We start from the raw sequence: 26,325 nt of genomic DNA, 5'->3' as shown, positions 1-26,325 counted from the left end.
ATCGATCTCCGGCTCATCGGCCAGTCCCGGCTTGTCGGCCGGCGCCAGGCTCTGTTGGAGATGCCGCTCATCAACACACAAACTCACGCACACCACCACCACACCACACAACTGCATACGCAGGTATGTCCGCACACATACCGAGACGGTGTCGAGGAAACGCTTCATGTCGCCCTTCTTGGCGAGAATGTACTGGTTCATGTCGGCCAGGAAGGGCTCCTTCTGGCCAAACTCAACTGCCACACGAGAAGGAGCGTCCACAAGTCAACGTTTGTTTGCTTGCGTGCGTTGCTCCGTAAAAGCCTGCGAGAGCGTACTCAGGTTGGCCAGGTTCTGGAGGATCTTGGAGAGGAGCGTGAACGTGCGGCTCGCCACGAACGAAGGGAAGGCTGGTGGAAGTGGAGAGACGAGATGAGACTGTGAGACCCCAATTTCTATGGCACGCGCCTGTAGGGGGACGTACTGTCAAGGAGGCCGAAGAGCTTGGGTCCGAGGATGGCCGGATTGAAAAAGCCTGCGACGCACGGAACAGAAAATGATGAGAATTTGAGTTAAAACAAAGAAAAAGATATGAAACAAAACGAAGTTGTTGGTTGGTGTACGAAGGAAGAGGAAGCCGGAGACGGCGGTGTAGCGCGACGTTTCGTCTTCGGGCCACTGCTCGAGAATGGTCGTCTGGATGCCGTGGAACACCTCCCGGAATTGTCTATTGCAATGATTCACCGTGAGCTACACGCGACACGACAACACGACACGACACGACACGACACGACACACACACTGCACACACGAGCTGGGGGTGCGTACGCGGGGACGAGGTCGGCCGAGGCAAAGATGTCTTCGGTGATCTTCTCGGCGGTCTCGCGCAGGTGGGCCATGTTGTGGCCCACGTTCTCGCCCTTCTCCACCTTGGACGGGTCGACCTCGCACGACTTCTTGTCTTCGCTGATGGCCGCAATGTGCTCCTTGAGCACCCGGTGGAGGTAGGACGACCCAATGAGCTTCATGAAGGCGTCCACACACTTGGTCGCCAGCGTGTTGCCACGGAAGATCACGCCCGCGCTCTCTGCGTGCACGCCGTGAGTGTCACACGACACGACACGCACACGACACACGACACGCACACGCAGGGAGTGGCGTACTGGTGCTGAGGATTTCCTTCTTGGTGAGGTAGTGCAGGAGCTGCGTGGCCTTGCCCTGCGAGTAGAAGACGGAGACCAGCGTGGAGGAGAGGATGCCCGCCTCCTTGGTGTAGTCGTAGAGCCAGCTCAGCAGCTCTTCCTCTTCCATCAGCATCTGGGCCACAATAATAAATATAAACGCTGTGAGTGACCTGCGCGCGCGTGCGGTGATGCGTGTGCGGTGGTGCGTGTGCGTGGTGCGTGTGCGGCGAGGTTGGGGCGAGGAAGGCACCTGCAAGAGGTCGGAGTAGACCGAGAGCGGCAACAGCTTTTGCTCCTGTGGTGTGTTTGGTGGTGGCGTTAGTCAGGCCAGGCAGGCCCCGCTATCGTGTCACGTTGTTTCGCCATCGTACGGTGTATTTGATCTTGACGCGCAGGTCGCCCAGCTTCTTCTTGCTCTTCTTCTTGCTCTCCTCGTCTCCGTCCTCCTTGGACTCCTCGGCTGCGACAGATGCCTCAGTCCACCGCCAATAACGCCATTGGGGGAAGAACAGAAGAACAAGAAAGAAGAAGGAAATAGAAAGAAAAGAAAAGAAAAGAAAGGAGCTTGGGGTACCAGAGGCAGCGAGGAGGAACCACTTGGAAAGGGGCTGGTCGGCGGGGAGGTCGTGCAGCGGGATGCTGAGCTCGCCCATGAAATCGGAGCTGCTGATCATGTCCCAGTCCTGTGATTCGCGAGAGAAGGAGAGAATTAGAAAAAGTACTTCGAATCAGCGCATACGAGCAAAACAGAAAGACGGTGTACGGACCCAGACGGCCACTTGCAGGTTGGTGTCGCCGCCCTTGGCCGGCACCTTGCTGTGTGGTGTGTTAATGGTTGACTGACGAAGAGAGGGGGGGGGCATGATGGAGGGGTTGACGGTACAAGGTGAACTCTTCGTCCCACACGGGGCTGAGGTTCTTCTTGACGACCTTGGTCTTCTTCTTCTGGCCGCCCAACCGCAACTTCACATACGGGTCGCTGAGCCTACGAAGAACGAAGACGTCAAGCAGCGCGTCAGCGACGTTAAGCAGCCACGACTGCTCACCACGTCAGTGGAATGATCGTTCGTGAAAGGGAGGATTGGTACCCGTTGGCGTCCTTGACCGCAAGATTGCGGGCTTTCTTGACTGCACAGTCGAAGAGAGGGGGGGGGGCGACACTCAGAACTGTGCGCGCTCACCGCACGAAAGGGGGGAGGGGCAACGTAGGGGGAAGCGTACCCAAGACGGTGAGAGTGCCGTCGGTGTCGCCCTTGGGCGGCGAGTAGGTGAGGCGCAGCTTGACGTCGCCCGCCACGAACTCCTTCTCCGACATGGGCTGGATGGGGTGGAACTTCTCGTGGAGCTGCCCAACCACAACCACAACCACATACATGTGAGGAAGAAAATACACAAAAATTCAACATTATTGAAAGAATAAAATAATAAATAAATGATCAAAATCAAAAAATAAAAACAGAACAATAATAATAATAATAAAAGGCGGCCGTACCAGTTGGTCTTTGATGTCCTCGAGCGGAATGCGCACGCAGCCGATGATGTCGTCCTGCAGGTGATTGTCCTGATCCCAGATGGTGAAGAGGATCTCCTTCATGTCACCGTCCGTCACATCGCTGTAGGTGCAAGCAGCGTTAACCAGAATAGGACATGTACCAGTCGTGTGTGTGTGCGCGCGCGTGTGTGTGCGTGCGGGCGTGCGTGTGTCGTGCGTGTTGTGTGGTGCATGAGGACAAGTACAATTTGAGGTCATCGCCCCAGAAGGGGTTGAGATTCTTCCAGATGGTGCGCGTCCTATAGTGATGGTGTCCCGCCTGCACGATCACGTAGCCATCGGACTTGCCTGCATATCGTCGGCAGGAAGCAAGCAAAGGGGAACGTCAAATGGCACATCATCGCAGGTGTACACTTTGACAATCTCGTTGAAGTCACGGTGGGGCACACGGGCAGCTGGGAGGTATGCGTACCTCCGACGTCCATGCGGGGCAGCTCCCTGGCCTCACACACTGTTTGTCGGGGGGGCAGGGGGTGAGAAGCCTCACCACCGTCGTACAAATATACTTCAAATAATAAATAAATAAATGAATAAAGCACAGCGCGTGCGGTACCGGATATCCACACTTGGGCGTGGGTGCGGGCTTCTTCCTGCGACTTAATCTTCTTTTTGATTTGAGTGGTCTCAGCTGTCGCCTTGGTACGCACCAATGCACTCGAGGCCTTGCGCAGCAGCATGCTTTGTCGTTACTGTGGCTGTAGATCGAAAAACAGGCCAATTTCGGCTCATTAATTCTTTGATCAAATTCAACAAACGCCATTTGTCACATGGTTGCCCCCCGAGATGGTGAGGACGCGTACAAGATCTATGTTGGGCTGATCGGCTTTGGTTGCGGGTCACTCGAAGAGAGCTCTTGCGCAGCTAAGACGATGAGATAAAACACTTGCCGACTACCGACGACTTCACAGAATAGAATTACAAGGCCTTTCTCGTTGCTATCCAAAGCAGTCTTGAGCAACAGCTCCTTGGCATTCCCTTCTTCTTCTAGATTTTGAGGCGCAAAGATCATCACGTTGATCTTTTCTCTTGGGCCTTGTGTTTGCTGAGAACAGTGTTCTTCTTTCTCTTCTTTTTCTGACGAGACGCAGCGGTTGTGTGTGTGTTCTACCTTACTTACTGCTTCTGCTCGGCCTCCTTCTTGACCTGCGAGGGGTCCTTCATGGCGGGGAACAGCAGCACCTCCTGTTGTGGTTGACGACGTAGTGGGTGGCGTTAGAAACACATCGACCAAAGGAGGAGGCTACACCAAAGGGAAAGAAGAGGAAGGCGACGTGCCTTGATGTTGATGTTATCGGAGAGGAACATGGTCATGCGGTCGATACCCATGCCCCAACCGGCGGTGGGCGGGAGACCATACTCGAGCGAGGAGCAGAACACGTCGTCGACGAGCTGAGCCTCATCATCACCCTGCGCATCGAATCGAAGGTGTTGACCGGTCAGACGAACGTTTCGAAGAAGAAGACGACCGCACTCTCTCAACCGCGCCACAGACCACTCCGTACCATCTCCTTGTCCTTGGCCTGGGCATCGAAGCAAGCCTTCTGCCTCGCCGGGTCGTTCAACTCGGTGTAGGCGTTACAGATCTCCTTGGTGTTGACGAACAGCTCGAATCGCTCGGTGAGACCGGGCTTGGAGCGATGCCTTCAAAGACGCACAACAAAAGCAAAGCAGGCCTGTCAGCACACAGCGAGTAAAAGGAGGCTTGCTGCGCAGAAGAGGTCCACGCACCACTTGGCGAGGGGCGACATGATCTGCGGGTGCTCGGTGATGAAGGTGGGGTTGATGCAGGTGGGCTCGATGAACTCGCCGACGAGCTTGTCGAGCAGACGCGCGGTGGTGTGGGGCGGGGAGCACTCAATGCCGAACTCCTTGACCTTCTCGAGGAGGTACACGCGGGCCTCTGTTAACGTTGCGCGGCGTTAGATGGGGGCGCGACATAGATCAATCTGGTGGATGAGGGGGTGGAGTACGAACCCTCAGAGTAGAAGTCACCGCCGGGCACCACGACGCCCTTCTCGGCGAGGCCGTCGATCATAGACACCCTCCTGAAGGGGGGAGTGAAATCGATCGTCACAGACTCCTCGCTGCCCTTGCCCTTGGGGTGGTAGACCACCTTGTAGTCACCTGTGCGTACCAACAGCACGAGTGAGACCCGGATCGGGTGCAGCGTAACACGTCGGTGGCTTGAAAAGAAGGAAAAGGGGAGACGTTGGAAACGAACCAGTGATGGCCTTGACCATGCTGGAGATCATCTGCTCGCTGATCTCGAGCAGGTCGTGGAAGTCGGCGTAGGCCCAGTAGAACTCGCACGTGGTGAACTCGGGGTTGTGGGTGAGATCGATGCCCTCATTTCTGAACTGGCGACCGATTTCGTAGACACGCTCGATGCCGCCGACAACGAGCTGCTTGAGGTAGAGCTCGGGAGCGATACGCATGTACAGGTCCATGCCGAGATCGTTGTGGTAGGTGACGAAGGGCTTGGCCGCAGCACCACCTAGAGTCATCAAGCGCACCGATAAGCCAAGAATGCCACCCAGCTCGTTGATCCGAAGAAGCAGGGAGAAGTACCAGGAATCATGTTCATCATGGGCGTCTCCACCTCGAGGAAGCCCCTCTCGTCGAGGAAGCTGCGGACGAACTTGATGATCTTGGTCCTGGTGAAGAACGTGGGGCGCACGTCCTCGTGGTTGACGATGAGGTCGAGGTACCTAGGGTAGACAATACAAGTCAGGTGATGGGGAGTAGAAGGGACGGCATAGAGAAGGCAAAGAGGAGCTTCTTGTTGGGGAAACGAACGCACCTGTGCCTGAACCTCACCTCGGGATCGGTAAGGGTGTTCTTGGGCAGCATGTGAAGGCACGGGCACAGAAGCACGATCTTGGTGGGGGTGATGGAGAGCTCACCCTTGTCCCTGCCCTTGGGGTTGGAGACGGCGGGGAAACCGACCACACCGATGATGTCACCTAATGTGAAAGGTGGGTTAGGAGGCGCCAAAATCGTGCATCCAGAGCAGATAATGACAAAAATGCGGATTGCAACGAAAATCGCAGCAAGTAACGCAAGGTAATGCAGCAAAGAGGGAGTGGGTACCTCGGCGAAGCAGAGAGTGAATCTGCTTGAATTCCTCCTCGCCCTCATAATCACGGGCATCGGAAAGGATCTGCACGGTGGTGCCATCGCCCCTGAGATCGTAGAACATCAGCTTGGCGCCGGCGGCGCGCTTGAGCAGGACGCGGCCAGCGACGGCCACCTTCTCCTCCTTGAGCTGCTCGCCCTTGCCCAAATGGGCGTACTTCGCAACGAAGTCGGGCACGGAGATGTTCGTGTGGAACTTGTGGGGATAGATGGCGATGCCAGCCGCAGCGGCCTCGGCCAGCATGTTCTGACGATTCTCGAAGTACTTGGAGGGATCGACGGGATCCTCATCGACGAGGGCAGCCTGCTTCTTGCCACCAGTGGCAACGGCTCCGGCAGTCTTCTCCTTCTGCGCAGCAAGCTTCTCGGCCTTCTTCTTCGCATCCCTTTCGGCCTTCTGCCTCCTCTTCAGCTCGCTGCATGGTAATCAAGGTTAATCCATCAAATGTAATGTATGGGTGTGGCAATCACACGATTTCGAATCAGAGGAAATGAAAAAAAAAATATGTTCGTACTTCTTGCTGAGCTTCTCCTCACCCTCAACGGCGGGCACAGGGGTCGCGGCGGGCTCAGTGGTGGGCGTTTCCATTGCAGTGAGAAGGGATGGAGATCAGGGATCAGATGCGTCCTCGATGATTCACACTCGAACAAAGATGGCGAAGGCGGACTTAGAAATTTCTCTGTTTCGGAGTCTCGCAAAGTGCATCACCAAATTGGGGTAAATGGCAGACACGCGAGCTGCAGTTTTCGCGCCAAAAAAAAGGCGCCAAACAAGAAGAAACACGCAACCGCTGGCCTGCACGAGTAGAAAGACGATCGCTCAAGGGGACTGGAGGGCGATAGTGTGGTGTGAGGCATAATGGATCCATCGTGGAGTTCGCTGCAAGAACGCTGCTTGCACAGCATTGCCGAATTTCTCTGGCAGAGCTGTCTCGATTCGGCCAAAGACGATCTGCTGGACGTGCATCTGTGCAAGCGTAAGGTGCTCAAGAGCATCCCATTTTTGGCGGACGAGCTACGGGTCCGCATATTCGCCCACATGCTAGGTCGTGATCAGATTAATCCAGAAATAGTGAAAGCGCTCACCCTCACGGACGCCGATACCGACGCAAGCAGCCGGGGTACGCTTGTTCGGTTTCGCCTATTTCAAGTATTTAATAGTAATAACTGCATTAACTTTATCAATAGTAATACCAACATTATTGAATGACGCAGGCTGGTTACAGAGGCTTGATATGGGCAGTAAGGCTGGTAACAGGATGCGCCACCAGAAGGTACTCTTTAGGTTGTCATTTTCCTTGTCGTGCTTCTTGCTCACCACCGCAATGCTGCGCAGGCTGGCATGGATCGATGCATCATATCGAATCAGGGCTTAGCGATGGTGGGCGCCGTGGAGAGTCTCGTCTACCTCAGCCTCGCCAACTGCTCAGGATTCACCGATGCCGGCCTTGCCAACCTCAATAACTTAAAGCAGCTTAAACACCTTGTACGACCAACCACTCTTCTGCATGCGCGCCGGCTGGTTGAAATGTTGACACGCCATTCCCACATAGGATCTGGAAGGCTGCAAATCCATCACCAATGACGGCTTACTCTCCCTGCGAGATCTTGACTTGGTCTACCTCAACTTGAACGGTGCGCCACTCATCTCGGCGAAGTCATGGCGTTCTCCCTCTGGCAGAGTGTTAATGTGGGTCTTCATGGCCGGCTTCTCACTCGTGGTTGTGCTGCTGGATCGACAGATGTCAATGTGAGCGACCAGGGCTGCAAGACCGCTGCGGAGATGACTAGTCTCACCACACTCTGTTTGAACCGCACTCGTATAACGCACGGCCTTTACACCATTATTGCCGCCGCCTTATGCGCAGGTATTTACCATTCTATGACCTTGTGCGTGTTGTATAATTCATTGACATATCTAATCGGTGTTACCATTCAGGAGAAGGGGACATAGGCACTGACAACAACCGATCGCGCGACGATCAAGGCGACCACCCATCCAAGCGAGTCGGATTGGTCTCCCTGCAGCACCTCTTCCTCTGCGGTAACGACATCTTGGCGAAGGACCTGGAGAAGCTCGCGCAGCTGCCGTGCATCGAAACGCTGGACTTCACCGGCTGCACCAACATTTCGCCCAAGAGCGTGGCCGACCTCAAGCGGGCTCTGATCGCGAGGAGCTCTACTGCGTCATGCGACGTCGTCGCCGGCAAGAAGCTCCTCGTGAGATACCACAGCACCTTGGCACGACCGCAGACGCCCACGAAGTCCGCCGTTGCTTGCGATCCGTTCGCGCTGACCTCGTCGCCCATTGGCATCGCGTCGCCGTTCTCCTTTGGTCTCTCGCCAGTGGCCGCACGAGCCAAGAAGCAGAAGAGCGCGAACCCGGCCCATCTCAATAATGTCAACGCACCGACGACATCCGCCGCTGCGACGAACGCGTTTGAAGGCGAGTTGTGGTCGTGCGACCAATTCATCACCTTCCTCCGCAAGGGTACTCCAATCTCGATCCAGTTCCAGTGCAATGCAGTGCTTCAGACAGTCGATCGTTAACATCTCGACGCGTTTGGCAGGTTCTGTTGTTTCGTCAAACCACGAGCTGCTCGCGCAGCAGCGCAAGAACGTGAACCGACGGTGGTCCTCCCACAGACAGTCGGTGTCCGGAATCCATCTTTCCTTCCGTACGTACATGCACGGATATCCCGGTACGCTGGTGTCACACACTAACGGATCGCGCCAACACGCACGCAGGCGAGGACTCGATGACCGAGAGCGGCTCGCCCTTGTCCAGCTCGCACGTGACGGTCATCGCATCGCCATCACCTCAGCCGTGGGCCAAGCGGAAGCTCTACGACAGGCTGGCCAACCGCTCCCTCCTGAACGAGAGCTGCAGCAGCAGCAACAACGATAGTCTGAAGGAGAACGCGCTCCAGCCCACGGCCCCCACACTCACGCCGTCGCTCTCCGCCGCCACCACACTCACCCCGTCGCCCGTGTCGCTCTGTTCGCCGATCACCCCCATCCGAACGCCCAAGGCGAAGGGCAAGCCGGCCGCCTCTGCCTTCGACCCCTTCGCCTTCGACTCGCCGTCGCTGCACCTCATCGCCTCGTCGCCCTGCTCGCCGTCGCCCTTCTCCCCGATCGCTCTCCTGCCGTCCGTGTCGCCCTTGCCTTCGCGACTCCGTCCAGCCGCGCCTCCCCTCAGTGGCGAGTCGCCGAGTCCCTGCACGCCGGCGGCCGCGCGGAGCCTTCGTAGGGTCGCCGATTTCGCGTCGCCGTCCCCGATCGCCGCCGCTGCTGCTGGTCCGGCATCGAGTCGGCTCCAGCCCCGGAAGTCGCTCTTCGCCTCGACGCCGTCGCCCGTCAAGCCCAAAGCCTCGCCGCGCACTCCCCTGCAGTCGCTGTCGCCGTCGCCCCTCCGACCGCCCGCATTTCCCGCATTCTCTCTCTCCACGTGGACCACGACGACCTGCGAGGCCGCCGACGGCGAGTTCGATCTCTTCCACGATCCGTTGCTGCCCCCTTCGCCCCTGGCCTCCCCTGCTAAGCCGGAAGTGGTGATCACGCCGCCGCCACCCGCCCCTCCGGTAGTGGCGCGAGGCGAGAAGAAACGGAAGTCGCCTGACGAGGCGGGCGAGCCAGCAACGAGGCGGAAAGCTGGCAGGTGGAGCCAAGACGAAGCGGAGGAGGAAGAACGCGAAGGCGATGACGATGACGACGACGAAGCAGAAGATGAAGAGGGGCAACGAAGCGAATTGCTGCGGTATCACCACTCGACGCTGAAGGCGATGCTGAAGCGCATGGGCAAGAGGAACGCGCGCGGTACGAAGCCGGCGCTGGTGGACATGGTCATCCGCGCACGCAAAGCGCTTGCGGCGATCGAGAAAAAGAAGCAAAAGAAGAAGAGCGAAGCCCTGGCATCGACCGAGCGACAGGAGAGCGAAGAGGAAGACGAAAGCCAAAGCGACAGCGAAGAGGAAGCCGAAGGGCCAACCGTAAGCCCCCCTCGGCCGGCCAGCAGTGGCCCACAACTGCGCGAGTTAGACGGCTATATCATCATCGACGACGACGACGAGAGGGTGAGTCGAGGCCTGGTGTCTGGCCCCTCGACACCGCTCCCCACCCTCGGCCAGCGCACGCTGAGCTTCCGCGAGGTCGACGGCGATGATGGCGACGACGGGCAGGAGGAGCCGTTGCTCATTCCCCACATCAGCCCGAGCTCGAACGGGTCGTCGCCCCGTGCCTGCGACTTCGGGTCGCCACTGTCGGTTTCCTTTGGCGGCAGCGGCAGCGTCAAGCTGTCGCCGCACGTCGGCGCCCTCACGCCCGCGCTGCAGCGGTCGCGTTCGAGCAGCCCGCGAACGCCTTCGCCGCCGCCCTCGTCACGACGACAGATCGACATGTCGACGCCTCGCTCTCCCGCTAACCTGTCTCCCACAACTTCGCATTCACCATTCTCGCCAGAGACCTCTTCCTCGTCATCTTCATCTTCATCGTCGGCATCTCCGATCGCATCTACCCTTTCTTCCTCCACTTCCACGTATTCCTCTCCCAGCGGCTTCGCCGCCGGTTCCCTCCACACGCCGTCTCCGCGATCCTCGTCTTCGTCATCCTCTCAATACTCGGCTTCATCATCTTCTTCTTCTCTCGTCGGCATCGTCGTCGTCATCTTCCTCTGCTGCGCTACTCCTACCACCGTCGTCGCCGTACACGACTCGGACTTCGCGTTCTTCGCCGCCGAGGAGCCCCCTACGTCGAAACCGGCCAGCGATCGTCCATCCGACGCTCGCGGTTGCTTCGCCGGCGCCTCGAGTTGCAGCTCCTCTGTTCGCCCACTGTGACTTCGTCATCCTCTACACCATCACCACCACCACCGCTATCAACATCATTCTCATCGTCGCCGTCGCCCTCATCAACCGTGCGTCGGCCACCACCACCGCTGCTGCTGCGCCCTCTGCTCGCGGCGTCGCCCTCGCGGTCGCTTCGGGTCCCTACGAACGACCTGCCCGCCGGCAGCGAGAGCGCGCTGATGGAGGACCTCGATGTGTCCGCCACCGTCGCCACCAGGCGAGACGCCCACGTCAAGGGTTGCAGTAGCAACGACATCATGCGAAACGGCGATGACGATGGTGGCGACGACGACGACGTGGAGCGACAGATGGTGTTTGGCTACTTCAGCTCTCCGTCGCTGTTGCGCTGCAAGTCGGCGTGCGACGAGAGCGCCGTGGAGTCGCCATCGACGAGCCTACTCGGCGGATCGCCCACGACGCTGACGACCCCGGCGCCCGCCACGACTGCGGGTGCAAGCGCGACGTGGAGCGCATCGAAGAGGCGCAAGCGACGGACGTCGCTGCTGTGGGAGGACATCATCAGCGTGCACGAGGAGACCGCCACCGCCACCTGCCTCTACAACGACACCAACCACGTCCATCGAAAGATGAAACGAGGAAAGATGCAAGCGCTACACGCCAAAGAGGAATAGCATGAAATTGCAGTCGAAACGAAAAAAATTTCAACATTGTGTTTTAAATTGCTGAACGTATCGCGTTTCGAAACAAAGATCAAAATAACAAACAAGGTTTGAAAGACGAAACTCGAAAAGGGAAGTCGGTTGGGGCCTTGGCGACCGCTGGGAAGGCAAGAGGCCGGAAGTAGAGCACCAGTTCTGTGTTCGAGCGGCGATAGGTAGGTGGCTCGTTGAGGAGGGCTACGATAGGACGGTTGTAAGACCAACCACTTCATAGATGCAGGGGACAGCGACCAACCACTTCGTGGCTGGCGCGGATCCCAGCGGGGTTGGACTGGATGAAGGAGCCGAGGAGGGAGCAAGAGGGGGAGGACGTAACGACAGCGGTGACGGAGGGGTGGTTGGAGGCCAGACTGGCGGCGAAGATGGAGGAGGGGGCCGTGGAGGCGAATCGGCCGACAGCACCGCGCATTATTTGACAACCAATGGATTGGGAGTAGGCCAGGGTTCGAGCGCGAGCGATCTCGAATCGTTGACAGCGGCGCAATCGGCAGCGGCTGCGCTCTACGTGGCCCATCACAACGCGGCGGTCCAGCAGCTCCAGCAGAATGCTGCGAATGGGGGCGATCCGATGATGAGTGGCCTCAGTGAGGAAGACGAGATGTCCAGAGCCGCAGCCGTCGCGGCCGCAGCGGCGGTCATGCAGCAGCAGGGCTACAGTTCGGCCGAGGCCCTCCAGTATGCGTACCAAACCGCTTCGGATGGTGGAAGCGTCATTCAGTACCCATTCGGCATGGTACGTGGAGAATTGCACCCTTCCCGCAAATCCCTCTGCGATTCTGATTTGTTCTGCTGCCAGGGTCTCGGATCTCTGCAGTTGGCTCAAATGGGGTCGCTCCTGCAAGCGGGCCAGCAGTACGCGCTGCTCTCGGGAGCCGAGGACGCCGTCTACGTCAATCAGAAACAGTTTCATCGAATCCTGAAGCGGCGACAAGCACGGATGAAGCTGGAGGCCAAATTCAAGATCATGCCTCGCAAGGTTCTCCTCTCATCTCGCCCCCTCCCTCTTTTTCGTGTCGAACATCTGATCTCGGAAGCTCTCTTTTTACGTGCCCCTTTGCAGGAGTGGCTGCACGACTCCAGGCACAAGCACGCCAAGAACAGGCAGCGTGGGCCTGGTGGACGCTTCCTTAGCAAAGCCGAACGCGACAAGCTCGGGAGTACGCCTGCCCTCTACTTCTTCACTGTGCTTGCCGTCTTCACTCACGTTTGTGTTCGTTATGAAGTGGACGATGACTACGACGGCGAGGGCTACGGGGATGAGGGCGGATCGTCCTCGCCGCCCAACCCCACCTCCCCGGCTCCTAGCAATTTCGTCGGCTGATGAGAGAGTACCATCAAGCCTCATCGCTCTCCTCACTTCTTCTTCATCATCGCACCACTCTCTCGACACACATCACACACATTCATCCATCCTCTCTTTACTCGATTTGTAAATGCAAACATCTCCTTGGACAGTCTGTTGTGTGGCTTCGTGTTTCTTCTTGAGCGTTGTGTGCGTGCCAATGTGTTTGACGTTTCGTCTCGTCTCGTTCGGTCTTCTTCATCTTTACGCCTGGCTGGTGAGGTTGGCCAGGTTGTCGATGAGCGGCTGCACCACATCGTCGAGCAGGGCCTCATTGCAACGCATGAGCGCGTCCATGTTGTGGTCGCCCGCCATGTACCTAGTGCCCCACACGACATACGACGCAATACGCAACACGCACACGAATACGCGCACACGCACACACGATGAGTTTCGTGGTGGACGCACCTCTCAAGGGGGGTAGTACGCGTAGTAGGCAAAGAGGCAGTCGGCCTCGAGCAGTCCGTTCTCGACCTCGAAGTGGAAGCGGTCGAGCAGGCTGAGCTTCTCCTGGATGGCAACCCGGGCCTCTACGATGTCAAAGGCCAGCAGCTTCTGGTCCAGCTCCTTCGGGAACACCTTCCTGACATTGTTCAGCCCCACCATCATTGGATTAACATCATCATAGCATAGAAATGTTATCAATCCTCTTATCCTTGATGAAGAAGACGCTGGTAGAAGAGCTTGTTGGGGGGGGGGAGAAGAAAACCTGTAGCACTCAACGGGGGAAGGAGCGACACGTCCGCGAGTGGATGTGAAGTGGAAGAGCTCGTTTTGGGGATGTGCGGCTGAGGAAGAAGATGAGGAGGAAGATAACGTGGTGGTCATCATAGAAACGTCCGCTCGTCCCATCGAAGCGATGCACAGGACACAAACCAAGATCGCCAATAACGCCGCGGCGCCGCTTCCATGCCTGAGCCCCATCATCGTTCGAACTGATTATAAGTTGGAGTTGGTACCCAAGAAATCGAAAAGCAGTTATAAAAAATAAAGATAAAACAAAACGAAATAAAAGCCATTTAAATGGGCGCTTTCCTTTTCCAGCCGACTAAGCTCAAAAAAGGACCGTCTGCGACAGGAAAAGAGAAAATCAAAGAAAAGCAAGGGTTCGGAGTTTCTTCGGCGGTAAGAATTGTGGTGTGACAGTTTGCCGGCATACGGCCGAGCTGACCTCAACGCTCGGCACTTGTCGGGCGCACTGTCTTCATCCGCCTCGCTGTCCTTGCCAAGCGCTCTCCTCGTTCAACCAATTTTGATTATATTTATTTTTGTGCGATTTATTATTTGCACTTGCCTGAGAAATGGACGCGGAATCGAATCCGTGTCCCCACGTGACCGTGGACGACCACATCCGCGCCTGCATCGGGGGCTCCGTCGTCGGCCTGCTGCTCATCTTCATCCTCAATGCCCGGTCCATCTCCCGATTCCTCTTTTCCCGCCAATCTTCATCGACGATTGCCGACCAATCCAAGAAGAAGACAAAGTTTAAGAATGGGAGCGAAGTCGATCAACCGAAGGCCCATTATGCAGCGGCGAAGAAGGAAGTCGTGATTGAGGTGCCCGCCAGAGATTACAAGATGAACGTGGTGGACCACCTCATCGGGGGCATGCTGGTGGCCATCATGGCCATCAACATCTACACCCGCGTCACCCGCGGCGTCGGCCACTGGCTCGTACAGGTATGTCGTCTTCTTCTTCGTAATATTCAATGAAAATATTGTACTATATCATTGATATTTGCTTTTTGGCATCACGAACATGCGCGTGTCGTGTCGTGTGCGGCTGTGTGTGTCATGCAGCCGTGCCACTACTTGACGGCGCTGTTGATCGGAGCGACGTACAGCTCGTCGACCGATGCTCGCCTGTTCTGGTTCTACCTCTACGCGCACTGGCAGGGGTACTCACACACCGCACACACCGCGCACACAAGCAATCATCGCACGCGCTGACATGTGTCGTGCTGTGTGCGGTGCAGGTACTTTGCGTTTTTCGGCGGAGACCTGTCGTGGTACGTGAACGCGGCCGAGCTGTACGCCTTTTGGCTGCAGCACATCCTCATGGTGCTGGTCCCGCTCTACTACCTCGCCGTCGGCCGCTTCAACACCCGCCACAGCAGCTTCACCTTCTTCCTCACCGTCTACACCTTCACCGTCGTCTACCACAGGTACGCACGCCTGTGTGCGATCGTGCGTGTGTCGTGTGTGCGGTGCGTGCGATCGTGCGTGTGCGTTTGTTAACAGCGGCGCTGGGCGGTGTCATCGTCCAGCCTGGTGCTGATCCCCGTGGGCTACTTCACCACGACGGACTTCGACAACATGCTGTGCCCGTTCCCCGGCGGTGAGGACCTTGTCGGCATCTGGTGGCGCGAAGCCATGGGCATCTGTACGCACTCCCGATCGCACACGCACACACACGACCGCACACACACGACCGCACATGCACGCAGGACCTTACATTGTGAACAAAAAAATGCAGTCAGCTCGCCGTTCGCGTTCCTGGTGTGCTACGTGCCCGGCACGCTGGCCGCCTGGTTCTACTCTGCTCGGGATCGCCGACGGCCGACCGCCGCCGCCACCATCGCCACAGCCACCAAGAAGAAGAAGAACAACAACAACAAGGAGAAGAGCAACTAGTTCGCGCAGGCAGCAGCTGACGCTGCGTTTCTTTTTCCTATTTATTTATGAGAAAACAATTTTGAACCAAAAGATGAGCTCGTCGCCGAAAGACACAAAGATGGATCTGCAGATGTACTGGCACATCGACTACTGGGACGTTCCACTCAATGGGGTCGCCATGTACAAGAGCCGACCCGTCTACTTTGTAGAGGTGGAACCAGAAGCGGAGGAGCTCACCATTGACGACCCCGAGCACGAACCGCCGGTGGCGCCGCCGACCTACGCCCTCCACGCCCTCACCGACGCCCAGTACCACGAGCTCGAGACACGCCACGAAGAGTTCGGCCGGATGGTGGGCTGGTACACAGACCATCGGCCCGACATGTACGGGCCGTGGGTGGACACCGAGGCCGGCCGCGAGTGGTACGACAACGAAGCCGCGCGGCCGCTCAGCTTCGATCCCCTCCGGGACTGTCCGATGGTCGCCACCGTCCCGTCGTATGCTTTCGAGTGGTTCTTTGTGCCTCGCCTCTGAACATCATTTATTTAAATAAACAAAAAGGAAAAGCTAATAAATCCACAAATCAATCAACAAATCAGTCCAACGCGACAATGCAGAGGGAGCTATTCAAGGGTAAGGGTGCCATGGGTCCTCCTGCACCGAAGCAAGCATCTGCAGGCACAAGCGGTTCCCCATCACAAGATGATGCAGAGAGGTAGGCTCAATCGACTTTTTTTTGCTTATTTGTTTTATTTGTACAAATCCCCACCTCGGGGGGCAGCAGCGACATTTGGGCGGCAGATCTAGGCTGGGATCGATTCTTTGCCTCCTGCCAGGACGTGGCCATTCCCAACACCAACGATGTGCGTTCATCTCCGTTGCGCTACGCGGAGCGTTTTTGGTGCTCACGGCGTGGTGTGGGTGGCGTTGTGCAACAGGTGTTCAGGGTCTACTTCAGCGGGCCGGACGAGGGACCGCTGTTTGTGCTGCTCCACGGCGGCGGCCACTCGGCGCTCTCGTGGGCCGCCACGGTCGGCGCCCTCCAACAGACCGCTCGCGTCCTCGCATTTGACTTCCGCGGCCACGGTATTCGTAGCTTCATGTCTTCATGCTTGCTGGCACGCACACACACTGCGCACACAGCGTGAACGACTCAGCTTGCTTGCCCCGTGTGCTGCTGGCAGGCCACACGCACACGAGCGACGATAGTGATTTGTCGATCGAGACTCTGACCAGCGACGTCATCACTCTGATTCGCACGCTCTACTCGGCTTCTCCTTCCTCCCCTATCATCCTCGTTGGCCACAGGTGCGCGCCACGGCCCGTTTGTGTCTTTTTGTGTTGGCGCATGTAAGAAAACTCACACGTACTCTCTTCTTCGTTCTTCTTCAGCCTTGGCGGATCCGTGGCGATTCACACTGCGATTTCCGGACAGATCAAGGAGCTATCCGGACTGATCGTTCTGGATGTGGTCGAAGGTGCGTACGCCACGGCGTGAAGGGTGGTGGCTCTATGTCGTGCCCGAGGAGCTCATGAGATCACGCACACACGCACGCACTGCCAGGCACGGCCATGGCGTCCCTCAACTACATGGACACGTACCTCGCCAAGGTCCCTTCCTCCTTCCCCACGCTCGAACAGGCCATCCAGTGGACGTACGTTCCCAGCTTCAGCTCCGCTGCTCAACGCGTTGACGTCACACATTCCACATATCACCTCATTCCATTCTAAATTCCACAACAGCGTTCGAAGCGGGTCAGTCCACAATCTCGACTCGGCGCGGGTCTCGGTCCCGCCACGGCTCGTGCGCGACGAGTCGACCGGCCACTACGCCTGGTGCGCACCGTCGCTTCCCTCACCGTTCCCCCTCGCCCTCGCCTGACCGCCACACACGCTTGAAATTCTGAACCGACCAGGCGAACCAACCTGAACCTTACGAAGCACTACTGGGAGGGCTGGTACCAAGGCCTGTCCAAAAAGGCACGCGACCCACGCGACACGTCAGCACCGCAACACACGCACCCCCTTGGCTGGTCGTTGAGCTAACACAGAGCCGCCGCCACCACCGCCAGTTTCTGAGCTGCCCCGCGGCAAAGGTGCTGGTCTTGGCCGGCACCGACCGGCTGGACACGGAGCTGATGATCGGCCAGATGCAGGGCAAGTTCCGCGTCGTCGTCCTGGCCGACTGCGGCCACTGCATCCAAGAAGACGTACGACCGTCTGCCATCTCTCTTCCCTCTCTCTCTCTCTGCTTTGCTTTGCTTTGCTTTGGTCAGCTGCGCGTACATGTGGCCTGATTGATTGACAACCTTACGATCACACACTCTCTTCGCACACAGAACCCGGACAAGACGGCAGAGATCCTGCTCGATCTCAAGAAGCGATACGACATCATCCACAGCAAGAACAATACCATCCCTCGTCTCCACGAGTGACTTGCGTGCGCCACACACCCCCAGGGAGGCCAATTGTTGTTGGTTGTTGCACAACATTTTCACTTGGACCGTGTCAAAGTTGTCCGCGCAGACACCAATTTCGGGGTTGGTTGGTCAACAGCGAACAGCGGGGCAGTGACTTCTCTTTCGCTCTTCTCGCTCTCGCTTTCGCTCTTTCACTCCGGCTGCCAGCAGTATTACCACAGCGTTGTTGAGGTGGGGTCCATGGTACGTGGCGTTCTCTGCTGGCCGGCAGTGGTGGCGGTCCTCCTCCTCGCGGCAGTGTACGTCGCTTCGGCCGCCTTTGTGCCGCAGGAAGACTTCGGCACCTCGTGCGACGGCACCGCCTTCGCCTTTGTTTCCGACGACCACCTTTCCAACGCCCTCGCCATTGCCCGCGCTGCGTGCCTCTCCCCTCGACCAGTATTATTAATTTATTTATCTGTTATTATGTTAATAATTTCATTCTTTTTAATCCATGTAATACTATTTTTAGGGTGTTGAAGGTGCGCAATGGCACGGCGTACCCGATGACCCGCCTGGATGCGACGGTACTCCTGCCACCCAAGGGCGCGCCGCTGGTCGACAGCGCCGGCCGCACCCTGAACGGCGGACAACGCCTGCCTGTGCCCGATCGGGCGAATAAGCAGACCTGGCGCCGCGGCGTCTACAACCCGATGGCCGTGGCCTACCCCGCAAGGTTCGTTCTTTTCGTCTTCGTTTTCGTTGTTTGTTGCTCATCGCGCTGCGTGTCTTCGCTCTTTATTTGGTCCTGGGCTGTCGCAGTTGCGTAAAGCTCACGTACCTGCTCTCGGCGATGCACTGGTGCGAGGCGCAAGGGAAGCGCTACGACTGCCTAGACGAGCACGTGCGCCCGATGATCAGCATCTCCAGCAACTTCGAGACGGGCGTCATCGTCGACATCATCACCAAGGGTGCGGTGTGCGGTGTGTGCGGTAGTGAGTGTGCGGGTTGGACTGAACAACTGCACGTGCGTGCGGCGTGCAGCGCTCAACTATGAGCCGGCCTCGCTGGACCAGCGCTTCATGGAGTGGATCAAGAAGAGGAACTCGACCAAGGAGTACCTTGAGAGCCTCAACCTGCTCGGCAACATGAACCCTCTGTCGAAGACCTACCCCTCCAACTCTGGTGAGACCAAGGTTAGCCTTAGTGTTGGGTAGTGCGTGCGTGCGTGTGTGCGTGTGTGTGTGTGCGTGTGCGTGTGCGTGTATCCTAAACATGTCAATGCAGTATGGCGCTGAATCGTTGGCGATCGACAAGTACGGAATGAACCTCATGAACCCGGTCTGCTCTGCCACCATCATCCTCGAAGCTATCTCTGGTACGACGACCACAGGCACACAGGCACACGCACACGCACCACGTAAAGATGAGACTGCCAGCTGAACGTGATGATGACTCTTCGTGAAAAGGTGTCGTTCAGCCCGAGGCCGTCGATTACATCCGCAACCTGTTGCGTCACGAGCGATACACGGGCTACACGTCCTTCGGCTTTGGTCTCCCGCCCGCCACGGTCATCCGGTCCAAGGTCAGTCACGCGAACCTTCTTGACGCCACACCACATCGCATCTAAAGCTAAACCCTGCGTGTGCGGTGATGCGTGTGCGTAGATTGGTGACGCGTACGACACGGTGGAGGAGATCGCACACATCTGGCTACCCAACGGGCGCGAGTTCATCCTCACCGCCTTTTCCAACGGATACGAGCCCAACCAGCCCAACCCGTACGACGTCAGGTGCGCTCCTTTGTTCTCAATTTGTTTTTTTATTGATTTTGAAATATAATGAACATTTTAAATTAATTATAATACGTGGCCACCACCAGCGTGCTTGGTCTGTTCGCCGAAACCTTCCTTGAGAATGTGCCGGAGCTCAATGCCGGCCTGCCTCCCCGCATTCGCCTCGGTACATCAGCGCTCCTTCGCCTTTCTTCGGCTCTTACATTGCTGAGCGTCCCAACCTGTGGCGGCGATGCAGACGCCACGGACAAGTCGTTCTTCACCGTGGGCAAGTGGCAACGCGCCATCGCCCCCGGCACCTACGGCTCCTTCTACGCCTTTGCCAATGAGGGTGCGAACGTGAGCGCTGGCTGGGACGTCCACTTCGACGAGGCGGGCATGTACGAGGTGTCGGTGTGGCACCCGGAGTCCGATGGGTTTGCCGCCACGGCTACGGCCACGATCAACCACCTGCACGGCGCCACCGAAGCCACCATCTACCAGCGAAGCTAGTACGTGGCAACACACGACACACACGACACGACACTCACACACGACACACGCGTTCTTTTGCAGCGGAGGACGCTGGGTGTACTTGGGCGACTGGAACTTCCCGGCGGGCCTGAACAAGGCGGCCCTGGTCGTGTCGCCCGCCGAGCGCCTGTCGTCTGCCGCTCCGATCGTCGTCAACGCCGTCAAGTTCAGCAAATGGCCGTCGTGCCAGGGCGTCGTCGGCGCCCCCTGCCCGCTCGTCCCGTGATGGGTCATCGCCATCATCATCATTGCTTGATTGATTGACTCTGTGGACCACTCGTGACGTCGTTACCGTGCAACCACTTTAAAGCAAAAGCGCCTCCTTAAAACAACTAACGCCCCTTGCTTTCCATCACAGCCGTTACATTCCTTTGGGGCCATGGCCTAACAACGCCATACCAACGCAACATCGATCAGCTTAGTCCTTCTTCATAGCTAGAGCCATCAAGTTAAGTTCTACAACAACCACCTCCTTCTTCATCTTCTTCTGGGATGAGGAACGTACAGTCCCTGGCTGGAATGAGCCTCCATCGACGATCGGTCGACCCGGGCCAGATGAGCACGGCGAACAACAACAACAACAACAACTGCAGCAGCAACAACAAACACCACAGCAGCGGCTGGAGCAGTGGCAGCATTCCCTCAAGCAAGGCGCCGCCCGTGAACAAGGGGACGGTGGAGGAGCTGGACAGCATCCTTGACGCTCTTAGCTCGCGGCAGCGCCAAATCGACAGCAAAAAGTTCTTGCGAAAGGATGCAGGGGTCGCAGCTGCTCGACGAGCCCTCACCCCCCATCGAAAGGCAGTACCTCTTGAGAGCCTGTACTCCCCTCCCTCCATTAGATAATCATTCGAAAGCTGTTTCCAATTTATGTAATTTCATCTTTCAATTGCTCCAGGCGAACGGGACCCGAGTCGCCCTCTCGTTCTGAGCTCACCCTGGACGCCCTCCTCTCCGCGCTATCGATCGACAACGTACGTTAGCGATTTAATGTTGAGTTTTATTCGTCTACCTCTGATTCTTCCTTCAAAGGCGGAACCTTCACGTCGCTCGCCGGTGTCGCCCCACGCCGCCACGCCACCACGAGTAAATTGGAAGAACAAAGGCGATGTAACCGCACCACAGCCTCAACCTCTGCCTCAACCACAGCCACAACCACCACAGCAGCCACAGTCGCGGTCACAGGAACACCTGCAACCACGGCCACAACCACGGCCGCAGGCGGAACAGCAACACCACCACCAGGCGCAGTACAAAGGGTACCCCCGCGCCGCTGTCACACGCTTGTTTGCAAAACTAATTGATTGCTGTTGGTTGCTTCTTAGACGATCTCTTCGACTATCATCAACCAAGAAGGTACCTCACACGCGACACACACACACACACTACACACATTACGCTGCTCACGCATCACTCACTACGCGACCACAGATCGCGGAGTTGGAGCAGGCCAAATGTAGAATTCAAACCGTGTTGCGGGAGATCGCCCGGGCTGCGCGCATGACCCACACGTCGGCCATCACCAACAACGGGGATCAACTCAAGAGTACGTGCGCGCACGCTGAATGGACGCCGAGGCGACCTCTCCCCCTCCCAGTTGACCGCGGACTGGACACTCACTCTATCTCTATACAGTGGGGGTCACACAGATCGCCAGCGGCGCACAGACGGCTCTCAAAGAGCACGACTACGGACAGTTCGCTTGCTGCATCCACCTCCTTTGTAAGGTGACCATCGCCGTCCACCAGCATGTACGCGGCCCTCCGCTACTTCGCCAACACCATCATCGTTCGTCATCACCATCAATTCACTGATCCCTTTTGCACGCGACACACACGACAGTTGGATCGGCCGCTACTACAGCAGACACAAGACGCAGCACATGCGGCGCTCGACCTGTTGTCGCTCCTCGCGGAAGCCGAGGTGGAGCAGATGCGGCTGGGCGCGATGGACCCCGTGGCGGCCATCGCCCGTCGAGCCCACGTCAGCCTGGCCGCGCAGCTCACCGACCGCCTGGAGCTGCACCTCTCCCGGTGGGTCGTGCTCGTCAACGAGCGCGTGACGCTGGCCTCCTCGCGCTCGTCGTCGTCGCCGTCTCGTTCTTCTTCCGTCTCCACATCTTTACCATCATTTTCGCCACCGCAATCGCCGCACGCGGCCGAATCGGACAGCGGCGACGTGCACTACCACATCGCGTGCTACCTGGGCCTCGAGGGCATCCTGCGCGAGCGGCAGTCGCTCTACGAGCACCTCGGGCAGAGCCCCGAGCAGGTGGGGGACGACGTCAAGGCCAGCGTGCGACTGACCATCACCATGACCAAGGGCTTGCTCGACGTCATCCGCGTAAATGATGAACAACATCAAGTCACACTCCGGTACATCATCAAACCATGCGTGTCGTTCCATCGTGGTCGTGTGTGTCGCTGGCGTGTGGCGTGTGCTGAAGAGTTGTGATAAAATGGCCCCACAGGCGATTAAAGACGGAGATTGTGAACAAATTGAGGGAATTCACCGAAGCCGCGATGGGCTTCTTGCGAGACTATGACGCCGCGGAGGATCTGGAGCAGGCGCGCGCAGCAGTGCTGCCGGCGCTGGACGACCTCCTCCACGAGCTGCACGACGCGAGGGACTTCATGCTCGACGCCGACATGACCGACGAGGACACGAACGAGCGCGCCATGGCCAACGCGGTGCCGACCGTCCGGCGCATGTCCGATTCCCCGAAGCCGCAGCTGGCGGTACCAGCAACCGTCTCGACCCCGCGCACATCGAGCGAAGGCGCGACCTCGCAGCCTGAGGGACCCGGCGTGCTGACCGACCACGTCAGGAAACTCACCTCCTACGCCACCTTCACTCTTCCCGAACTCTTATCGCTCGAGGTACCCCTTTCCGGGTTGCGTGTGTGCGTGTGTGCGTGTGTGTGGTATGCACGTGTGCGTGTGTGCGTGTGCGGTTAAGCTAACTGTTGCAAAGAATGAGAGGGTGTTGGCAGAGGGACCGCAAACGTTCCGGTTACGTTTGAGCTGCGCGGGACAGTGCGCCATCCAGCTGGCCCACCGGCATCGACCGAAGCAGGCCGGCAGCGCGATCGACACGGTGATGAAGCCCACCATGAACCTCGTCGAGCAGCTCATCGCCGCCGGCTTCGAGTTTAGCGACCTGCTCGCCCAAGTGCTCGCCCGGAAGCAGCGAGCGCTCTACAGGGACTCGCTGGAGGGCAAGTCCACTCGCCGCTCCATGATCGCACCTGTGTCGGTGGAGGCGCTGTTCAACGAGGCCGAGCTGAAGGACTTTGAGGAGGCCATGCGCCGGGCGGCCAAGGTGGTCAAGATCGAGTTGAACCTCCTCCTGTCGCATCTCAAGACCCTCAAAGACGAACACGACAGCGCCGCATCAGGTAAACCACCACCAATCATTCTAAATTCTCGTCGCCGTTGTGGCTCACGCACGACACGACACAATAGGAGAAGGACATATGCTGGCACGACACCCTACACCGCAAGAACCTGCCGCACCACCCGCCCTGCCGCCGAGACCACCCGCCGATCCGGCGGTCGTTGCCGAAGTTCAGGTACTCACGGCTCTCAAAAAGGCATTCTCTGCGTGGCTCTCGTGTCCTCACGCCTCTCTTTCTGTGTCGATCGTGTGCGGCGTGTGCGGTGTGTGCGGTGTGCAGACTGCGGTGAAAGAGATCGTGCAGGTGACCCAACCGATGCTGGAATTCTGCAAGGCCGAGCCGGACGACTTCGAGCCCGGCCGACCGGAGGGCCACGATCAGGCCACCGTCAGCCAGTTCTCCGCGCGCCTCGCCGACCTCCTGTCGCGGCTGCTGGTCCACGTCCCCGACGCCGCCGAGAAGCGGCTCATCCTGCGGCAGGCCCTCGAGGTGGGCGAGGTCGTCAAGCGGTTCCGCGCCGACAAGACCCGGGGCGAGCTCCGGCACTACCTCGTCGAGGAGCATCGCTTCCAGCAGGTCGTCCTCACCATCCACCAGTTCCTCACCACCCTCAAACGCGTCTACGCTCTCCTGCGCGATGGTCGACCATAGTTGGTTGTTTTTTGTTTTTTGTTTATTAACTGCTGTAGTCTCGAAAGATAGTTCGTTGAGTTTGGCTAGCAAGTTGACACGTCTGGCGACCGACGTTCAACACGTGTGGCGCACGAGCACGAGATGGTCGATTGGGCAAAGCCAGCAAAAACAAAATAGAACCGTTAATTAATTGTTGCGTGTTGGCCTGAAATATCCTCGCTCGGCCCCTAAAGAACGAAAGCGACCAGTGGGGGGGAGAGCCGCTCGACTTCCACAACGATTCAGTTCGGGGAGGCCTGGTAAGCACCGTCCGGAGAGAAGGAGGAGCGATAGAACAGCGAAGACAGAAGATTGATTGATCAGATAGTGAACGATTGATCGCTCGGTGAAGACAAAAGATCGGCTCTTGGATTACCGACCCGAATGATGTCGGGACCATCTTCGCCCGTACCTGCGGTATCGCCGCGCCGCAATCCACTACTACAGCTCTACTCGATGATCAAAGATGGTGGGCAGGAGGGAGAACTGCAGCAATTTCTGGCATTGAGAGAGAATGCGATGTGGCTCGATCGTAAGGACTCGAATGGCGAGACGGCCCTCATGGTGGCTACCAAGCACGACCGATTGCGAGAGATGGACATCCTCTTCGATCATGGAGCCAATCCCAACACTGCTAATCCGTACGCCCCCCCTCTCTCACATCTCTCCTTTCTCTACGCGTTCATCATTCGTGAGCAAAAAGCAAACCTCTACAACTTGAGCGGCTGGTTTTCCGCTGCACTCCTTTCAATTCAATCCCAATCTCTTCCATTTTATCCTGCCTTTATCTCCCATCCAATCATCCAATCTATGCCACGCTCGAGCTCGCGAGATCTCAGCATCTGGGCCGCAACAAAATGGGTGAAAACGTTGTTGTTGCTTCGATTCACCGTTGCGCGCGTTGAGTTGTGGACGTGGGTGGCGCTCGACCTCGAGCCGACGATCACTGGACTTGTTCTCGAGATCGGCGCCCGTGCCTTTTCGCTTTCCCTCTGCGCACTTTTCCGCGAGTTCCTCATTGAGGCATGCTTCTCTTCACTTCACAACACGAGAGCCAACATGGCGTGTCTTCCGCTCCATGAGGAGCCCTATCACGACACAACGGCTCTTGGCTTCTCTTTCTCCTTCTCTTTGAGCAGACACAACACACACCGCACACGCACACCGTGTTTATTCATTTATTTATCGATTATTTCTATTTGTTAGTATAATAATAAATAATCAAGTGGAGTGGAGTTGAATGGAGATGGAAGCAGCAGAGAACAACTTCAAGCGACTCCAGCGCTATTTTTCCAGTGTGCATGACGTGCACCATCGTGATGGTGATGGTGAAGCTGACCGCCACCGCGACTCTGCGTCTCCTCTCCTTTCATCTTCTGCCCACGATCTCCCGCACCACAGACAAGGCGAAACGGCCCTCCACATCGCGGTCAGCTCCGGCCGCGTCGACACCGTGCGCAAGCTCCTCGAGCGCGGTGCAGCCGTCAAGTACATTCGCTCTCCCTTCGTTCCTTCTTCTTCGTTTTCTCACCCACTCACGACGACACGACACGACCAACGACACGACACGCGACGCGGGTGCAACGTTGATGTAGCATCTTGGGGCCACAGGGCACACCGCGAGAGGTGGCCGTGAAGCACAACGCGCAAGACATAGTCAACGTGCTCGACGGTACGCATTTTACCACACTTTTAATTATGCAATACAGTTACTTTATTACATCTTTATGATAGACAATTGCTTTATTATCTTTATGATAGACAATTATTGATGATGCCATCCCAGCAAGAATAAGAATCATAATAATAATAAATATTTATTTATTTTTATTTTTTGGTATTTATGACGTTGGGGGTTTTCGCTCCTGGCCGCAACGACTAAAATTGTCCCTCCCTTCACCCGACGGATTCGCGAGCAGCCAAGGGGAACGTCGGTGTGGGAGCCAAGCCACTGCCGGGACTCCCAGCGCGAGGAATGAAGCCGGTCGTAAAGCCGCGAGCCCCCACTGCTGCCCCCACCACCAACTCTCCACCGGCCGCCCAGCCCACCCGCCCCTCCGCGGGTACCACAATAGGTACCGCTTATTTCTTCCTATTTATTTATTCTTTTATTGATTTCTAACTGTTATTATTTATTACCACTTGCCCCCTTGTTCGTCATTGATTTTTGAATTTTTTTAAAATCGTTTTTTCCCTCTACAGCGAGGCCCAGGC

At 57.3% G+C, this 26,325-nt stretch overlaps 10 protein-coding genes and 1 pseudogene across 10 annotated transcripts in view; 8 read left to right on the top strand and 3 right to left on the bottom strand.

Annotated features, from left to right (window-relative positions):
* The window catches only part of ACA1_270700 (GTPase-activator protein for Ras family GTPase), a gene marked incomplete at both ends in the record, with an annotated part of 3,831 nt that extends 439 nt beyond the window's left edge, over positions 1-3,392 (bottom strand). The window contains 17 exons of the mRNA XM_004341612.1: positions 142-236; positions 318-389; positions 464-514; positions 603-706; positions 808-1,066; positions 1,143-1,296; positions 1,414-1,458; positions 1,535-1,623; positions 1,738-1,846; positions 1,931-1,979; positions 2,047-2,148; positions 2,252-2,291; positions 2,385-2,508; positions 2,656-2,776; positions 2,901-3,003; positions 3,128-3,166; positions 3,269-3,392. Coding sequence (XP_004341660.1) covers positions 142-236; positions 318-389; positions 464-514; positions 603-706; positions 808-1,066; positions 1,143-1,296; positions 1,414-1,458; positions 1,535-1,623; positions 1,738-1,846; positions 1,931-1,979; positions 2,047-2,148; positions 2,252-2,291; positions 2,385-2,508; positions 2,656-2,776; positions 2,901-3,003; positions 3,128-3,166; positions 3,269-3,392 — 1,680 coding nt within the window. The remainder of the gene's footprint in view (positions 1-141; positions 237-317; positions 390-463; positions 515-602; positions 707-807; positions 1,067-1,142; positions 1,297-1,413; positions 1,459-1,534; positions 1,624-1,737; positions 1,847-1,930; positions 1,980-2,046; positions 2,149-2,251; positions 2,292-2,384; positions 2,509-2,655; positions 2,777-2,900; positions 3,004-3,127; positions 3,167-3,268) is intronic.
* Positions 3,393-3,828: 436 nt separating this feature from the next.
* ACA1_270690 (lysine-tRNA ligase) lies at positions 3,829-6,439 on the bottom strand (the record flags this gene model as incomplete). The annotated part of the gene is made up of 11 exons (XM_004341611.1): positions 3,829-3,897; positions 3,936-3,955; positions 3,987-4,122; positions 4,218-4,356; positions 4,444-4,615; positions 4,690-4,839; positions 4,937-5,209; positions 5,284-5,423; positions 5,516-5,678; positions 5,806-6,266; positions 6,366-6,439. The coding sequence occupies 11 exons, from the start codon at positions 6,437-6,439 to the stop codon at positions 3,829-3,831; spliced, it is 1,797 nt and encodes a 598-aa protein (XP_004341659.1).
* A 270-nt stretch (positions 6,440-6,709) lies between these two features.
* On the top strand, positions 6,710-10,688 carry ACA1_270680 (annotated as a pseudogene).
* A 188-nt stretch (positions 10,689-10,876) lies between these two features.
* On the top strand, positions 10,877-11,329 carry ACA1_270670 (uncharacterized protein; the record flags this gene model as incomplete). The annotated part of the gene is made up of 1 exon (XM_004341610.1): positions 10,877-11,329. The coding sequence occupies one exon, from the start codon at positions 10,877-10,879 to the stop codon at positions 11,327-11,329; it is 453 nt and encodes a 150-aa protein (XP_004341658.1).
* Positions 11,330-11,975: 646 nt separating this feature from the next.
* ACA1_270660 (CCAATbinding transcription factor (CBF-B/NF-YA) subunit B domain containing protein) lies at positions 11,976-12,698 on the top strand (the record flags this gene model as incomplete). The annotated part of the gene is made up of 4 exons (XM_004341609.1): positions 11,976-12,110; positions 12,174-12,353; positions 12,438-12,534; positions 12,601-12,698. The coding sequence occupies 4 exons, from the start codon at positions 11,976-11,978 to the stop codon at positions 12,696-12,698; spliced, it is 510 nt and encodes a 169-aa protein (XP_004341657.1).
* A 225-nt stretch (positions 12,699-12,923) lies between these two features.
* ACA1_270650 (uncharacterized protein) lies at positions 12,924-13,325 on the bottom strand (the record flags this gene model as incomplete). Its single annotated transcript, XM_004341608.1, has 2 exons — positions 12,924-13,038; positions 13,147-13,325. 2 exons carry the CDS (start codon positions 13,323-13,325, stop codon positions 12,924-12,926), a joined length of 294 nt encoding a protein of 97 aa, XP_004341656.1.
* Positions 13,326-14,020: 695 nt separating this feature from the next.
* Positions 14,021-15,352, top strand: ACA1_270640 (uncharacterized protein; the record flags this gene model as incomplete). Its single annotated transcript, XM_004341607.1, has 5 exons — positions 14,021-14,398; positions 14,519-14,616; positions 14,695-14,883; positions 14,986-15,101; positions 15,195-15,352. The coding sequence occupies 5 exons, from the start codon at positions 14,021-14,023 to the stop codon at positions 15,350-15,352; spliced, it is 939 nt and encodes a 312-aa protein (XP_004341655.1).
* A 73-nt stretch (positions 15,353-15,425) lies between these two features.
* On the top strand, positions 15,426-15,869 carry ACA1_270630 (uncharacterized protein; the record flags this gene model as incomplete). The annotated part of the gene is made up of 1 exon (XM_004341606.1): positions 15,426-15,869. One exon carries the CDS (start codon positions 15,426-15,428, stop codon positions 15,867-15,869), a length of 444 nt encoding a protein of 147 aa, XP_004341654.1.
* Positions 15,870-15,946: 77 nt separating this feature from the next.
* ACA1_270620 (hydrolase, alpha/beta fold domain containing protein) lies at positions 15,947-20,268 on the top strand (the record flags this gene model as incomplete). Its single annotated transcript, XM_004341605.1, has 21 exons — positions 15,947-16,050; positions 16,117-16,198; positions 16,274-16,421; positions 16,520-16,643; positions 16,728-16,813; positions 16,900-16,990; positions 17,079-17,171; positions 17,252-17,335; positions 17,416-17,545; positions 17,675-17,756; positions 17,892-17,998; positions 18,086-18,174; positions 18,267-18,470; positions 18,557-18,705; positions 18,779-18,930; positions 19,022-19,112; positions 19,204-19,319; positions 19,402-19,526; positions 19,616-19,695; positions 19,768-20,020; positions 20,085-20,268. 21 exons carry the CDS (start codon positions 15,947-15,949, stop codon positions 20,266-20,268), a joined length of 2,574 nt encoding a protein of 857 aa, XP_004341653.1.
* A 528-nt stretch (positions 20,269-20,796) lies between these two features.
* Positions 20,797-24,090, top strand: ACA1_270610 (uncharacterized protein; the record flags this gene model as incomplete). Its single annotated transcript, XM_004341604.1, has 12 exons — positions 20,797-20,846; positions 20,941-21,016; positions 21,075-21,152; positions 21,228-21,301; positions 21,368-21,398; positions 21,474-21,588; positions 21,678-21,793; positions 21,909-22,417; positions 22,513-22,921; positions 23,079-23,439; positions 23,546-23,613; positions 23,719-24,090. 12 exons carry the CDS (start codon positions 20,797-20,799, stop codon positions 24,088-24,090), a joined length of 2,259 nt encoding a protein of 752 aa, XP_004341652.1.
* A 540-nt stretch (positions 24,091-24,630) lies between these two features.
* The window catches only part of ACA1_270500 (PX domain containing protein), a gene marked incomplete at both ends in the record, with an annotated part of 6,197 nt that continues 4,502 nt past the window's right edge, over positions 24,631-26,325 (top strand). Inside the window, 4 exons of the mRNA XM_004341603.1 lie at positions 24,631-24,752; positions 25,513-25,618; positions 25,723-25,783; positions 26,031-26,174. Of these exons, the coding sequence (XP_004341651.1) occupies positions 24,631-24,752; positions 25,513-25,618; positions 25,723-25,783; positions 26,031-26,174 (433 nt within the window). The remainder of the gene's footprint in view (positions 24,753-25,512; positions 25,619-25,722; positions 25,784-26,030; positions 26,175-26,325) is intronic.

Source organism: Acanthamoeba castellanii (genome assembly GCF_000313135.1).
Source record: "Acanthamoeba castellanii str. Neff unplaced genomic scaffold scf7180000084770, whole genome shotgun sequence".
NCBI classification, from domain to species: Eukaryota; Discosea; order Longamoebia; family Acanthamoebidae; genus Acanthamoeba; species Acanthamoeba castellanii.
Note: the sequence above shows the minus strand (reverse complement) of the source record. Positions and strands in the feature narration are given on the sequence as shown.